At 32.1% G+C, this 16163-nt stretch overlaps 1 protein-coding gene and 1 long non-coding RNA gene across 2 annotated transcripts; one reads left to right on the forward strand and one right to left on the reverse strand.

Moving 5' to 3' along the window:
- The first annotated feature begins 1574 nt into the window (after window positions 1–1574).
- Window positions 1575–8885, forward strand: LOC132738732 (uncharacterized). The gene is made up of 2 exons (XM_060726326.1): window positions 1575–1721; window positions 8032–8885. Exon 2 carries the CDS (start codon window positions 8083–8085, stop codon window positions 8734–8736), a length of 654 nt encoding a protein of 217 aa, XP_060582309.1. The 5' UTR covers window positions 1575–1721; window positions 8032–8082; the 3' UTR covers window positions 8737–8885.
- A 183-nt stretch (window positions 8886–9068) lies between these two features.
- On the reverse strand, window positions 9069–14378 carry LOC132738743 (uncharacterized). The gene is made up of 8 exons (XR_009626916.1): window positions 14313–14378; window positions 13984–14069; window positions 13130–13195; window positions 12245–12336; window positions 11184–11288; window positions 10571–10638; window positions 10122–10215; window positions 9069–9207 (listed from the first exon to the last, which is right to left on the reverse strand). It is a non-coding gene; the product is annotated as an uncharacterized LOC132738743 (long non-coding RNA).
- Window positions 14379–16163: the final 1785 nt, after the last annotated feature.

A 16163-nucleotide genomic window follows, 5' to 3' on the forward strand; every position in this document is an offset into this window, starting at 1 on the left:
TTAAAAGTTTCAAAACCAAAAAATGCGAACAGCAACTGAATTTCAAGCCAGCTCGAAGATCGAAATTCAATCATTTCAAAATGAGAATTTTCGAGCTTGAGTTGAACTTTAATCCAACCCGTTGTTCAAAATTCAAAATTTGAAAAACCCGAATTTCGAGCTTGAGTTGAATGCTGAGCCAGCTCGAAGATCGAATGTCAAAATTTTCAAAACCCAAATTTCGAGCTGTAACTTAATTTCGAGCCAGCTCGAAAATTTAAATTAAAATTTTACAAAACGCGAACTTCGATCTGGAGCAACACGAAAATCGAATTTCGTTATTTTCAAATCCCTAATTTCGAGCTGGGACAGAATTTCGTGCCAGCTCGAAGATCGTAATTCAAAATTTTCAAAAGCCGAAATTCAAGCTAGAGTTGAATTTTGAACCAGCCTGAAGATTGAAATTCAAAATTTTCAAATCGCGAATTTTTAACTGGAGTTGTATTTCGAGCCAGCCCGAAGATCGAAATTCAAAATTTGAAAATGCCGAGTTTTGAGCTGGAGTTTAATTTCGAGCCAGCTCGAAGATCGAAATTTAAAATTTGAAAAAACATATTTCGAGCTGCAGTTGAATTTCAATCCAGATCGAAGATCGAAATTAAAATTAAAATCCGAATTTTGAGCTGGAGTTGATTTTCGAAGCAGCCCAAAGATCGAACTTTAGAATTTGAAAAAGCTGGATTTCAAGCTGGAGTTGAATTTTGAGCCAGCTCAAAGATCTTGATTCAATATTCAAAATTAGCTCGAAGTTCAACATTTGAAATTTTTGATTGGCTCGAAATTCAACTCCAGCTCGAATTTTGGCTTTTGAAAATTTTGAATTTCGATCTTCGAGCTGGCTCCAAAATCAACTCTATGTCGAAATTTTGATGTTGAAATTTTTGAATTTCGATATTCGAGCTGGCTCGAAATACAGTTCCAGCTCGAAATTCGGGTGTCAAAAAATTTGAATTTCGATATTCGAGGTGACTCGAAATTCTACTCCAGCTCGAAATTCGGCCTTTACAAAGTTGAATTTCGTTTTTCGAGTTAACTCAAAATTAAGCTCAAGCTCGATATTCAGCTTTTATTTTCTTTGAATTTCGATCTTCGACCTAGCTCGAAGTTCAAAGCTAGCTCGATGTTCACTAAAAACTGAATTTCGATCTTCGATGTCAGTGCCAACTTCTCGTTACTGTTGTTAACATATACTCAAACGAACTTATTAGCTCGACAAAGATTAAAACTTCGATGTAAAAACACAGATTTGTAAAGAGCATGTATCATGTTTCATCAAATGTCAATCTTAATACATGTATAGGGACAAATACCCTACGCTATTCCAAGAAGGAATCTTATAGAATCAATATAAGTCATAGTATTTTCATGGAAAATGATATTGCAATTTGTAATATAAAGCAGACTTACCCCAAGGCGGTTGTACAAAAGATCATTGTGCGACTTGAGCTTTATAAGGAAAACTTGACTACCGCAAAATAAAAACAGCTATGTAATCATGTTTATTCCAATGTCGATCTAAATATAGGGACAAATACCCTACGCTATTCCAAGTAGAAATCTTATCATAGTATTTTCGTAGAAAATTATATTACAATGTGTTATATAAAGCCTAGACGGTTGTACATTTGATTATTGTGCGACTGAAGATACCACACGAGTCTCGTTAGGACATTTGATTACAGGTATGTGATAAATATTTTATACTTATAAATTTTTGTAAACATTTATTATCTGCCTAAAGAACATTTGGTCTTTTGATTTTAATCATACATATCATCAACTGACAAAAAAATCATACATTTTTTATTAACAATGAAATACTGAGTAGTCTCTCTTTTTCTTTTTCATTTTTTAATTCCGTGCAAGATTAAAATGTTTGCATTAAGCCTGAATATGCTATTAAAATATTCTAATGAAAGAAAAGCACCGTGAGAATCGAACATATCTCCGATATAATATACAACGGCTTTAAAATATATTTTTATTGCCAATTAGCAATTTATTGTTATAAAACAAATGTAGATTTGCAAAGGATTTGTTATTTATATGATACTTATCTATATATATGTAGATAAAGCATTGAAGTGTCTTTCCAAAAAACGTTTGGAGTTCTTTTTGCAACTTTATCTATGAAATGTTTTCCAACATTATTGCTTTGATAATATATTGATATGTTTTGTGTTCATGGAGTTATAAATTAAGCAATAAAAACATATGCTTTGCTAACAATTGACAATGATATTATTATGTAATGTGACTTATACTTAAATATATTTAATTGTTTGTATTGTGTAAGACTATGTATTTTGTACAATTCTGAAAATAAGGTTTGTGTTCTGTTCTGTTCTGTTCCAAAGTGAAATAGTTTTTGCATATCAAATTCATTTACAATAATGTTTTTCCAATAGGCATCGCTAACAGCTTATCTTTCATGCTATTATAAAAGCATTTAAATTTAACATTTTTAAACCTCCCTCTGAATAGTCCTTAACAGTGACCAATTATGTTGGTTTCATCATTATTTCCATCGCGTTTTTTTACCATTTGATGACAGTGTTCCCATTTACGCACATATATGCGAATTTTACGCATAAATGCCAAAATTCACGTACAGAAATTTAGGCAAGAGGGTAAAATTACGCACAGAAAGTTGAAAACCTAATCATGTATAATTCAGAAAATTATTCATTTGACCAATTTCTCAACAACAAAAAAAATCATTTAAAGTGCATTTAAATTGATGAAATGCGAGAAAATCTCTAAATTCACAATGAAGTTTACAGACCCCTCCCCAACCCACCCCCCCCCCACACACACACACTGGGAATTATTGCCGTAAATTACACATTTGAAATTTTTGTTTTACGATGCCTGTAAAAAAGCTTATGAAAAACAATCTTGAAATATTAAAACAATATTAATTCTGATATAATTGTAATCAGCACCAACTGGAATTGTGAATGTTTCTGCAGTAAAAAGACAAATTTTCATTTGTCACATATTTTCGCGATGCCGATTTTGTTAATTAAAAAACATCACAAAAAAGGAAGCTTTGTTTTGTTCAAAAGTGTGTAGTAACAATTTATATGCTGTTTATGAATTAAAATAACTTAAATAATGGTTACATTAATTAAGATGGAGATATATGCCAGTACGTGTTCACTGTTGGTTACAATGAATATTACCTAAAGGGTGGGGAAGGGGGGGATGAAGTATGAATTTTTAAGATCTTGAAGAAAACAGCATAATTGTCTGATGTACATTTTGTATGGATTTGGAATTATCCTTTAGTTTCATATTAATTTTGTACAAATTTATGTAACCCCTGAATTTTTATTTCACCTTCAGTTTCAAAGGTAAGGGGTAAAAATACCCCTTATGAAAAAATAGAAGTGTGAACACTGTGATGAGTAATTATTTATTCCTATCCAAATTACTTTTGTCTTATCAAAGTTTACATTTAGTCCCGATAGATGAGCAAATATTGATATTAAACACATCGAGTGCCTGATTTAAGGAATTGCTTGACAAGTCCAGTATTAATGTTGTATCATCCGCAAATTGAGATAATTTATGTTCTAGATTATTTATTTATATCTTTAATTTTGTTAGAATTTCTTATCTTAAGAGAAAGAATTTCAGCACATAAAATAAAGATATAACAAGAAAGCGGGTTTTTCTGTCTGCAGCCTCTACATATTGTTACAAATTGCAATAACTCCAGAAGTAATTTTATAAACTGTATTTAAAAAAGTTATAGGTCTCCAATTTTTTAAAAAAAAATCTTTTAGTTTTATTGTATTTAGGAATACATGTAATTATTCCCTGTGTTTGAGTTATGGAAAGTTTGCATGATTTTTTTTATATGCGTTATTAATAGCTCTACCATTAAAAGTCTTTTTTCCCCCAAAGAACTTAATAAAAATCTGCGCTGAAACCTGAAAATCTTGGACTCTTAATATTTTTTGATGTTATGTAAAACTAAAGTTGCTTCATGATAGTTTATTTGACCTTCTAAAGAATTTTATTCTTTTGGACTTTATGTTTGAAATAAAATCATCAAAAATCATCGTTTTCATTGTGTATTTTCGCCATAAATAGGTTTCAATATTTTTTTTTCTAATTCTTCGAGAATTGTTGTTTGTTCTTTAACAATTGTTCCGTCATTCTTTTGAATTTGATGAATAGTTTTAGAAGTGTTTATTTTTCTCGAAGCTGCAAAAGTACTGTGACGGTTTTTCACTTAACTCTAGAATGAATAAGATAGCCCTGCAATTGCCAATCATTTACGTTATGAAACTCTGTTTGATGGTCCCAAAGGTGCGTCATTTTATCTTCAGTTAAATCGGCTTCTAAATCATGTCTTCCTTTCTTGGTATTTTCTTTGTATAAATTAGTTACATAACTACTATATGATTTAGATTTCCCTCGCAGTTCCAATTAAGCACCATGCCTCCAGCTTCTGTCAATTAAACTGAATGTTTCATAAAAAAATTCGAGTTTACCAGAATTTGGGCCATATAAATTTACCAGAGTATTTTCAATCCCTTCAGCCCTTCAATATTTAAGTCAAATACTACAAAATTTCCAATTGGGTCCAATAAATTTGTTATGGGTTTTGTAATCGTTTAATAGGAGTGGTTCGGCGCAATTTAAATATAACTATCCGAGCCCCTGGGAGTCAAGAAAGTTCGGGATTATTGAATCATTTCAACAAAAGCTCTAAAGTTTTATCATGTTTATATACCAATCCAATCTTCAATTACTGTAAGGTTGTACAAACAACAAGTAGACTCTTTAGGTACAAAACAACATTCAGAAAACATTATATAGCAATATGTAAATATTAAGTAAAATAAAGTAGAAACAAAGCATTACATGAATTAATATCATATCTTATGTTCTAATCTAGAACATAATCAATTACATGTCTAGTGGCCAATCAGTCCTTTAAACTGAGCAACAGTCCTTAAATAGCATATGCTTAGATAATGTAATTATACACACATTTAACATATATTACACTTTTTTTGGAAAGACACTTTACACAATACATCACAAGTAACTTACCATCTGAGGGATGAGTGTAGTACAACAATCTTACCACTTACAACAACTTACAACTTCTCTCTATCATACCAGTGACTGTTAACTGTAAGGTTAAACATTTATAGTGAATAAAAAATTAAAGGTGATTTGATAGATACATGTCATTCTGAAACTCATACTTATTTTCATATTTCACAATCAATGGACTGGACTTAAATAGAACATAATCACAATTATTCAATTCTCCATATTTACAATAAAGCATTTAGCAGCAGTCAGGATAAATACATACCAACTTAAGAAATAAAGAACTTTACCACAAAACACTAATTTTCTAACTTCTCTGCTTTACAACAACAAAGACACAATATCTTTCCCACCAAGAAATCACATGACATAAAAATAGCTTAAAATCAACCATCCGTGAACCAATCATTTGAATACTTAGAATCCAATCAATGTAAACATAAGATAAAATCACTTAAAACCAATAGAGTAAATCTCCCTGGAAATGTATCAGACAAGACCGGCGGATTTGTCTCCCTTTGCAAAATTATAAAATTCCGCAGTTAAGCTAGTGTTTTGTCCCTTACGCCTGATCTTTAAATAATGCCCTGGTAAATAATTATAAATAAAATAAAGTAAATAATAAGTCTTGGACACAATAAATGTTACACTCTTCTTGTTTTAAAAAATGAAAAACGGATAATCTTTTTTTTTACCCATTCAGGCATCTACAGTTCAGATATGAGACATTTATATTACTTTCAACCATATTGAACTAAAAAGAAAAAAGAAAAAAAAAGAGATAAGTTAAAATATAACCAAAAAATATCATTAACATTATGGCAGACTGCGTCTCACATTCAATACAAAAATACACAACAAAAGATATTTAAACTAATGTTTCATTAAGGTTTGATAATAAACCTCTTTTAACTAATACCATTTTATTACAACTAAGAAATTGAAACTTTTATATTTCTTACACTTTTGATATATTATCGACAATACTTATAAAGGAACTTTGCAGTCTATATACATACATTTTTAAATTAAGATAGTAATTGTAAGAAAAAATAATTTTTAACTTGTATACTGACAGAAAGAAATGATATCTTAATAGCCAAAAGCAAAATAAGATTTCTTTGACAAACTGCATCTTATAGATTTTACCATTAAATACAGTTAAATTGCATTTTTAAGGGAGGTAATATTAAAAGTAATTCCATAGGTACAAAAAGAATTTTTATACACGAAAGCACACGTGTATATATACATACATACATACATACATGCAACAAAATAAGTATGCTTTAACTTGTGTTTGTTGTATTTCTTGAAAGCAGATGTCAACTTCCAATTGCGGAAAAACATCAGTTAATTATTTATCAAGGTTCGGTTTCAGAATCTCAAAAGAAGAGGAATATAAAGTTATATATAAAACAATCCACAAAAGGAGAGTAAAACCAAATTTCTTGCTTCCTTAAGAATCTAGCAAAGAAAAAAATATTAAAAAAAGAAACAAGATATCTTTAAGATATTAAACTAAAACAGTTCAATATTCTTTTGTGTTATCCTCAATTAATGTATTCTTGCAGTCGAAAGCATAACAAGTTTACCTTAAGGAAAAAAACAACATATTTCTATGTAAAAATTACAAAACAACGGTATATTAACATAAAACAAAATATTCTAAAGTGATTTCTCCATTCTGGTATTTTGTTTGTGTTTAGTGTTCACTTCTTGTTTTTTCCTTTCAGGCCAGGGTAAATTAAGTCAGTACAATACATTGTAGTTATATTCCCGAAATTTCACCTCCTTTGTTTTGACATGTTCCCAACGAACTTTTCTTTTTTATAACGAAGAGCTATTCTTGTATGTTTGCATTGTTTATTTCTTATATTATTTTTCTTTTCTTTTCCTTATCTGCTACTCCAGCCATTATTGTTTTTTGGTTGAAATGTAAATTATGCTAGTCAATTTTGCAACGAACGTTTCCTCGATTTTACTATTTAAGGACATCACATGTTTTACGATAATTGTATTTTTTATAATTTGATTAATTGTTAATCACAGAAACGTTTGGTCTTATCGTTATGACAAGATTTGTCCTAAAATCATTAAAAGTCGCTTTATTTGTTAAAAAAATAATTAACAACCTTAAATATAGAGGTTCCCAGGCCGCGGACAGAACAAAAAAAATGTGTGAATGTGTTTTTTTCTGTTTATATAAAATTTAAAACGATACGATATACATTATTTCTAAAAAAACATATTTAAAGGCTGCTTTGATTGTTTTTTACATCAGGCCGCTGGCCCGATAAAATGATAAAATAAGATACTTTTTCTGAAGTTGATTTTTTGTGTTTATATATCTTTTAAATAGCAAGATATGTCTTAGAGAAAATAATAATAGATAAAAACCTGTCCAAAACTACCTATCGAATCTCCAGATAATGTACAGTTATATAAAGATACAAAGGAACATTATAGCCTACCTGTAGTCACCAGTAAGTCATCATTGGCACCGGGTCTGAACACATATGATCTTAATAAGGTTTCATTGATGTTAACTGAGGAGTGAATATCGCGTGTGTGTAAAAGTATGGCACGTGGGGTGTGAGATAAGCCCACGTGAAAAAAGATTTTCCTGGCATATTCACGGATTTATTTTTTCATCCGGTTAGTGAAGAATCATGATCTTAGGCTGAACAAGCCTTCATTATTTTATCCTTACACGTTGGACAATCGGAGAATGTAAACCTTACCGGATGCCGGATTATATAACATCAAATTTAATGTTTAATTGACATATGCGGAAAAATGCTTTTAATTAATTTAACTCTTCTTTACATTTAACCTAGCTTTACTAAAACATAATGACTACTACATGTATAATTATCTCGTTTACAGTACTTATCTAAAGTATATTCGTTTCAGATAAAGTATTTTCTATTCGCCGACTAAGAAAACCAGCGAAGACATATTGAAATGACGAAACAGTACATCGTAGTAGATTATGACGGTGGTAAATCCGAAAAACCAAACATTGCCTTTGAATCCGTTAGTTTAGACAGTGCTTTAGAAAAATTTGAGAAAGTGAAAACTGCAAACCAGACCAGAAGCGTCGTCCTTCTCAATACTCTGTCTGGAGAAGTAGAGAGAGTCGCCATTCTTGGTGAACCTATTTTTCTCGCAAAGGCTTTAACATATGCCAGGACATTTGTTCTAGATAAATCTTTATTGGAAACAGTTGCAGTGGAAGCGGCTAAAGGAGGCGCTGGTTTTGTTATTAGTAAATTAGCCGAGGCTATTGCTAATGGACCTATGCCAGGTGTTGCTGGCGTTGTTCTTGGACATTTCATTGCTCCTTATTACGCCTTCAAAGGTGATGGTGTCGCAATGGCTAAAGCAGCAACTGGGATGTGGGGAGGCTATTCAGGAGCTCTTATTGGATTCGTGGTGGGTGGTCCTATCGGAGCAGCTGTTGGAGGAGCGATTGGCAGTGTCGGCATATCTCAAGGTGTCGGTGCGATATTTAAACTTGCTGAAAACCATCCAAAGTGCGAGGTCTGCTCGGGAACGGGTTTGATAGGTTATTACGAAGTTTGCAAAACATGTCACGGATATGGATATAAAAATTGAATGTCACATGAATTAAAACAATTTATAAAGACAAAAAAATCTAACACTTGTTAAGATTTCAGACATGTGGTAATGTTTTCTTTGGAAAATCAAGATAAAACGTATCAAATAATTTGACTATGTTAATGTCTTTATCGTATATAACATTGTTTTTTTTTTATTTTGAAATTCTGAATTATCACTTTTATTAAATGACATATTTTCATTACATGCATATATCTTGTTTATTTTCCATTGATATAACCCTGAACATGGCGTGTACATCGCTCCTGAGGAAGATTATTTATTATGATACATGCCATCATGTCATGGAAGACAATTAGTTTAGAAAGCGTCAGTATTTCTGTCCAAACCCGACCTCCATACCTCCAGAACAATATTTAAATTCTCGCTTGTAGTGTATGTTGCATCGGTAGCCAGAAATAAATACGCCTTGCCAATTTCACGGGCATCCACTAGGCGCCGTAGTAACTATAACGATAAAAAAGAAAAGTTTTTGTTAAAAATTATTGAAATAATAGTATCAATATCGGCTAAAAACAATATTATTAAATCAAAATCAAAGTTTTTTGTTTGTTTGTTTGTTTGTTTGTTTGTTTCTTTCAGTTTACGCCTTTTCCCAACAGTATTTCTGCCATATAGGCGGGTAGTTTCCTAAACATCGTTCCTGGAGAGTTACACCAGTACTAGACTATCTTCCTCCGCGCTAAACCCACGCCAGAGAGGTAACTGGATTAGAAGTCATCGACTCTAACCCCTCAACCACGGAGGCGGTCCCAAAATCAAAATACTGTAGGCAGGTAATTGTAAACTGACCAGGTGATGGAAGTTAAGATCATCATTGATACTTAAGTTATATCACAATTAAAAGCCTGCTATAAAATTTGCTCAACCAAATACAAATAATTTGATTGAAAACGAACTTTATGCTCCAGTCTAGTCATGTCTTACACATTTCTTATACATTTGTGAAATATGATAAGTACGTGACAATTGTTCGATTCATTATCTGAGACAGGTAAAAAAGAATTAGGCACATTTACAATTAACGGTGTAAACAAAAAAGACAAATTATTAATGAGTCGCGCCATAACAAAACCAACATAATAGGTTTGCGACCAGCATGGATCCAGACCAGCCTGCGCATTCGCGCAGTCTGATCAGGATCCATGATGTTCGCTTACAAACCCTATAACAAGTAAAGAAACTGATAGCGAACAGCATGGATCCTGATCAGACTTCGCGGATGCACAGGCTGGTCTGGATCCATGCTGGTCGCAAACCCATTATGTTGGTTTTGTCGTGGCGCGGCTCAAATATGTTTACAAGTCCCGATAAGTCATTGTGATATTTTATCACGTTTTAAATATAGCATCAACACCTACACTTTGACCTTTGTATCTGGCTACTTCAGCCTCCTTGTCAATAGGTTGCATTAACTTTTTAAGAAGTGGCGTCCAAGTCGTACCCGGAGAAATTCTACAGAAAAAAGGCACATGTTTATGAAATTCATGAACGAGATTTGAGTAAATAATACGTGCACACAAGTGTTTCACGTCACTTAAATGCGAAATATTTTACAAAATAAAATTTTAAAACTTGAAAAACAAATAAAGATTATGGTTTCGTTACAAAAACAGCTTCAATGGTTGAAAATGATTTCGTTTATATGTAAACTGAATACAAATGTACAGTACAAATGTATTAGATCCAGTCATAAAAAAAACTCTTTTATCAATATTTTAAACTTTATTTTTTATATATCGTGCATAGAGAATATAAAAAGATGTATCTATTCGTCTTATTTTTACAAATTCATGTAAATAAAACATACGCGTTAACCCGGACGCCATGTTTTGCCTCGTCAATTGCCAACGCTTTAGTCATAGCTATTATTCCTCCCTGTAAAGTTAATTTAATAGACATTTGACTAACATTTGCTATGGTAGTGGCTCTCGTTAATGTCTTTGAGGGAGCTATCAAGGTAGCTCATAAAACAGTTGCCCGCTCATGCCATAATTAAATAAATGGACATTTTATGTCTTGCCTCACAAGTTCAGCTGGAAAGTTAACCTTTAATCGAAATCTTTGGCGTCCACATGTTCCTTTAACTACTTAAAAAATTATATGAAATAAAACTTATTTTAAATATTTTGCTTCCCTTAACATATCCTCGTGCTTTTTGACTGATTCACGGGTAAAATATGTCTTAAGTAAAAACAATATCAGGGTGCTCTGTCTAATTACTGAAAGGTCGATAGCCACAAGGGCCTTTATCAAAACATTTTACTTCTAAAATGCATTACATATTAACCAGTACACAATTTAAAAAGTGTTGTTTTTTTTTCAACATTTTTCGCCATTTTGAAAATATTAGTATATAGTTTATATTCGTCGGTTTTATACTAAAGTTATTCTCGGTCCTGAGTAACTGATTTCTTACTTACTTTAGTTGTTGTATATGTCACGGCATCAGCTTGACCACAGATAGCAACGGCACTTGATATATTCACAATGCTTCCAGAGGACTGTCTTAGATACGGTAACACGTACTGAAACAAAGTCTTACATCTAAAACGCTTGACATAATACATTCACTTAAGAAAAGAAATCACCCTTAAGAAAATATCATAGCATTAAATATAATGTCACTACGTTATTCGTTATAAAGATTGAATTAACGTTATTTCCCATTTTGTATATAACAATTGATAGCGCTGAAATAGTTCCTTCTAATACTGAATAAAGATACTGTTCAAAAAGATGGAACAAGAAGTTATTATATCAGACGCATCTCTCACATATACAACGTATCATGGGGTTTAATTGTGTTAAACATGACCGTAAAATGATTGCTTTTTGGTCGGCTTTTACCTTGCACCAACGCGCAGTATTGCCCATATGGTGATTTTCCAGTTTTACTGGTGGAGGAAGCTTCCGGTGCGCTTCCGAAAATTATTTCAGGCATGAAAGGGCACCTGTGTAGAACCATCGACGTAAGCTAGTTCGATGGCTTCCTTACATGAAAGAACCAAATGTCCCGGTCAGGATTCTAACTCACAATGGTAAGGGGCAAGTGGTTTGAAGTCAACGACCTTAATCACTTGGTGTGGACGCTCTAATAGGAATGATTGCTAGTTTTATCTAGCGCATCTTTTAATTATTTTTAGTCACATCCGAGATGACATTAATCTATTTAGTGTTCCGGATTATCTACAAGAACTTCTTGTCGTGTTTGTAAATTCCTCTATATAAGTTATTTTGAAACAGCATTGGAGGACAAATGCGTATCATACATATAACATCAGCAATTGCAGAACTATGTGCCTGGCAAGAGCAATTGAACTTGGGTATATATATCATAAGTTCTAATCTAAGATAGCGGGTATCTATTAATTTAAGTTGTCAGTCTGCTTTACAGCATTTTAATTATTTTTTCATGTCACAGAATTAAGAAATAAATCATGTTCTTTTATAATGAAAATATCACCAGTGATTCACTAGTTACCTTACTAGTTAGAAAATAAGCAACGAGATTCAAATCCAACAACTGACGAAAATCCTCAGCAGAAAAACCATCGATGCTGCTTGCTGGAGGATCTACAAAAAGACCTCTTTTATTTAAAAAAAAACAGATATACATCTTATATGATCTTTATAAACATTGTATAGTTTCTATAAATAAACCGTTAAGCAGGGTTTTTTGTGTGTGTTTGTATGTGTTTTATTCCAGTTTTTACGATGTTGTTGTTTTTTGCCACAAAATCAGAGCGACGACAAAATCAAATTTTTTCCTGTTTTCGTGTTTTTGCATTTTTGATGTTATACGACAAAGGAGGAATCACAATCGACACATAAAATGCATCGTGTCTTTGTAAATACGAACAAACTGTATCGGTTATTAAGCATTGTTGCATTTTTGCTTTTCCACATTGTTGCATTGTCGCATTATCACGTTTCGCTTGTATAAGTGCATACGTACATTAATGACACAGTCTAGAGCTTAGAAATTATATTTCCTTATATTTGTGAATAAAATGTTAATGGCATTGTGTGTAATAAATCTGTACATACTTTACTTGAACCTTAAGATGCGAAAGGTCAAAAGGTTAAAGCTCAAAAATGCAATAAAGCAAAGTAATAAAAACAAAGACACAAACCAAAAATGCGAAAATGTGATGATGCTAAGTTGCGGAATCACGACATATTCAATGTGTCGTAATCTGCTTCATTTTGACGTCCTTTCGCTTCTTATCTAGAAAATACGAACTTGCAAAATCGTCGGACGAATGCAGTGTAGGTTTCATAATCTATTTTGCATTACATTACTGACAAAAAAAACAACAAAAAATACTGCCAAAAGAAACCCGGATTACTTTATATGAAAACTTACGCCATCCAGCGTTGTTGACAAGGCAATCTATTTTCCAAACTTTGAGATCACTGTGTGTATGGCTGCCTAAATAAAATATTTCCGTTTTTATTCGTTATCACACTAGTCTTAGGTGAAATGTTTTAAAAGAAATTACATGTATATTAATTTGTGGTTAATAAGTAGACAAAGTAGAACTATATAACAATTGCATTGATGATTGGAGAAGGGTAAAAGAAAACATACACCGAGCAATGACCCTAGGTAAATATTGTAAATATGACTCGCCCATCGAGGGTTTTTTGTTTTGTTTTGTTTTGTTTTTAATTTTCTATAAATCAGCTAAGCGTCTTTTCCCCTATGCTGCTTATATGAGAGTTGACCCGTACTTCACTTCAGTGTTGTTATATTTTTCTGGTCCCTTGGGATCATTGATTCCAGCACTTTTAAGTGCTATGAATTAAAATTGAGCTCAAGCCGGTGCTAGGGGGAACGAGAGATGTTGCACTATTTCATTATCCCTGATGTACTGACTCAATCAAACCGAGAGTGCAATTTTAATGTAATTTTGATAATTTTGATTCTTGTTCGGGATCACTTTTTTCCAGATATTGAAATATATATATGAACCGCGTCACGACAAAACCAACATAATGGGTTTGCGACCAGCATGGATCCAGACCAGCCTGCGCATCCGCGCAGTCTGATCAGGGTCCATGCTGTTCGCTATCAGTTTCTCTATTTGTTATAGGGTCTGCAAGCGAACAGCATGGATCCTGATCAGACTGCGCGAATGCGCAGGCTAGTCTGGATCCATGCTGGTCGCAAACCCACTATGTTGGTTTTGTCATGGCGCGGCTCATTATATGGTATACCTTTATGTCGTCTTCCTTAACTAAATCACAATGAACAAACAATATCTCCCCAGGACCAACTGTTTTCAACTCTTCTCCGGTATCGTCTAAAATGTACAACAAATAACTTTTTAATAAATCCAACAAACTAAAAAGTAGTTATGTTTTAACTTTTTCCACACGACCCCCAACTTCTTTATTAAGTTCTTGAACTATTTTCATGTATAAATATATTATTAGTAACGTACCTTATTATAAAATAATACATAAAAGACCAACATTAAGGCTTATATGAATAAATAATTTAAATATTAGTTACGATAAATAACAAAGCATTTTGTTTTACTCACCATCAATATCAAGAACAGCTACTTTTCCACCATTCTCAGCTGAAATACAAATAAACAACATTTTCCTGATTAATGTTAACACTACTCGAACATCTTTATGAGGATTTTTTTCAAGACTTGTTTTACAGTTCTTGAATTTTTTTACAAAAAAAAAAAGATTAAACGAAGCTTTATTCACTATCATCTTACGACAATTCATATCTTCTCTTTTTTCGTTGCTTAAAAGCACATTATGCCCCGTAAATATTTTTTTTAAATTCTTTATAAAGGTCAAATATGTGTTAAACAATGTTTTAGTAATGGATTTAGAGCATTTTAGATGTTTAACAACTGAAATTTAATGAGCAGCACTGAACATGCAGTTATGTGTTGTTAATGTAGCAAAATGTAAACAAAAAAGTATTTTGACTTGCATTTAAAAATCTGAATTACTACATTTATAATTATGAAAAATTGCCAAGAGATAACGAGCATCAAAAGATAGTTTATCAACTATTACAGTTTAGGTCCAAGGGAGTAATTATTTAAAACTAGACAAAAACAAAATAAATACATGATTAGCATTTCTGAAGCTAAATGAACCTTTTTCACACTATTCAAATTTTATTTAAAAAAAAATCCCTTTGATAAATCAATATAAATAGATTGACAGTTTGTTAGCATTACCCAATACATCAAACACATCCCCTGCCTATTTACCCTGACATCCTCCTGTTACTTATGCGCAACTTTGTTCTCGAATTTTTCGGCCTTGAAAGACCACGCCGGCTATCTGCCATACCTATAATTAATTGGAATTGATTGAATTTAAATAAGTAACTTTCTACCCGACAAGAACATTGATGTTATAAAAGGTAATAAAACGTTGTAAGGTTAATCTTCATCGGGTCCAGCCGGTGCTGAAATATGGACCAGATGGGCATCTATTGTCATCTCCAACCGTTAAAGCTGGAAAAGTCGCTATATGACCTTTAAAAAGTAGGTATGACCTTTAAAATGCCGGTGTGACTAGACACCTGCTCCCTCACTCCCTATGATAGAAATCGATGCTAGACGAAGTAAAATAAAAATTGAATAACAATTGAAAGGGTCATCACACTCAAAATGAATTCACCTTTGCTTTTCATATACAATATAAACTGTATTTAAAATTAGGAAAAAGGTGTACATGTATAAGACAAAAGAAAGACATGAAAGAGAGTAAAACTGTTATTGCAAAGTAAAAAACTAATATAATTGCTCTCTGATTTATGAAATGTTTACCTCAGTCAAATTGTGTGAAATGCCATTAATTCTCGATACAGCCTCACATTAAAGTATTCAAGTCAAATCCCTTTATTTGAAAGTAACAGTGATTTACTACCCGTAAGTAATAAGTCAAGTGTTACTTGTTCAGTTATCAATACTTATCTACATAAACAAATATTAGAGCAGTTGATTAAACTAAACGTGTTAAAATCACATATGCATGAACTAATGGCTTATAGATAATGGTCAGGGTATCAGGACTTTATATATGTAAATATTATACGCCCGCCGAACAAGGAATTAGTGTTGTTGCTTCTTTAAAAAAAGTACGTTAAAGAAATGGTTCTTTTATATATTCAGATATATATATTTTTAAGACTTTTATTTCGTTTTCAAGTCTAGTCTATTGTTGATTTTTAGACAATAGTCTTAACAGCACTCATCTTGAAAGTTAAAAGAAAAATTTCTGGACTGTTTTTATTAAGTAAACAATATACAAACACTTTAAACAAAGAACATAATGATTAAAATGAGAGTAAAATTGAAAAACATACGCACGTTAAAACACGCTGATCGAAAACAATACTGGCATAACTATTAATG

This window comes from Ruditapes philippinarum, unplaced genomic scaffold (genome assembly GCF_026571515.1).
Source record: "Ruditapes philippinarum isolate M1 unplaced genomic scaffold, ASM2657151v2 ctg5815_1_1_1_1, whole genome shotgun sequence".
NCBI lineage: Eukaryota > Metazoa > Mollusca > Bivalvia > Venerida > Veneridae > Ruditapes > Ruditapes philippinarum.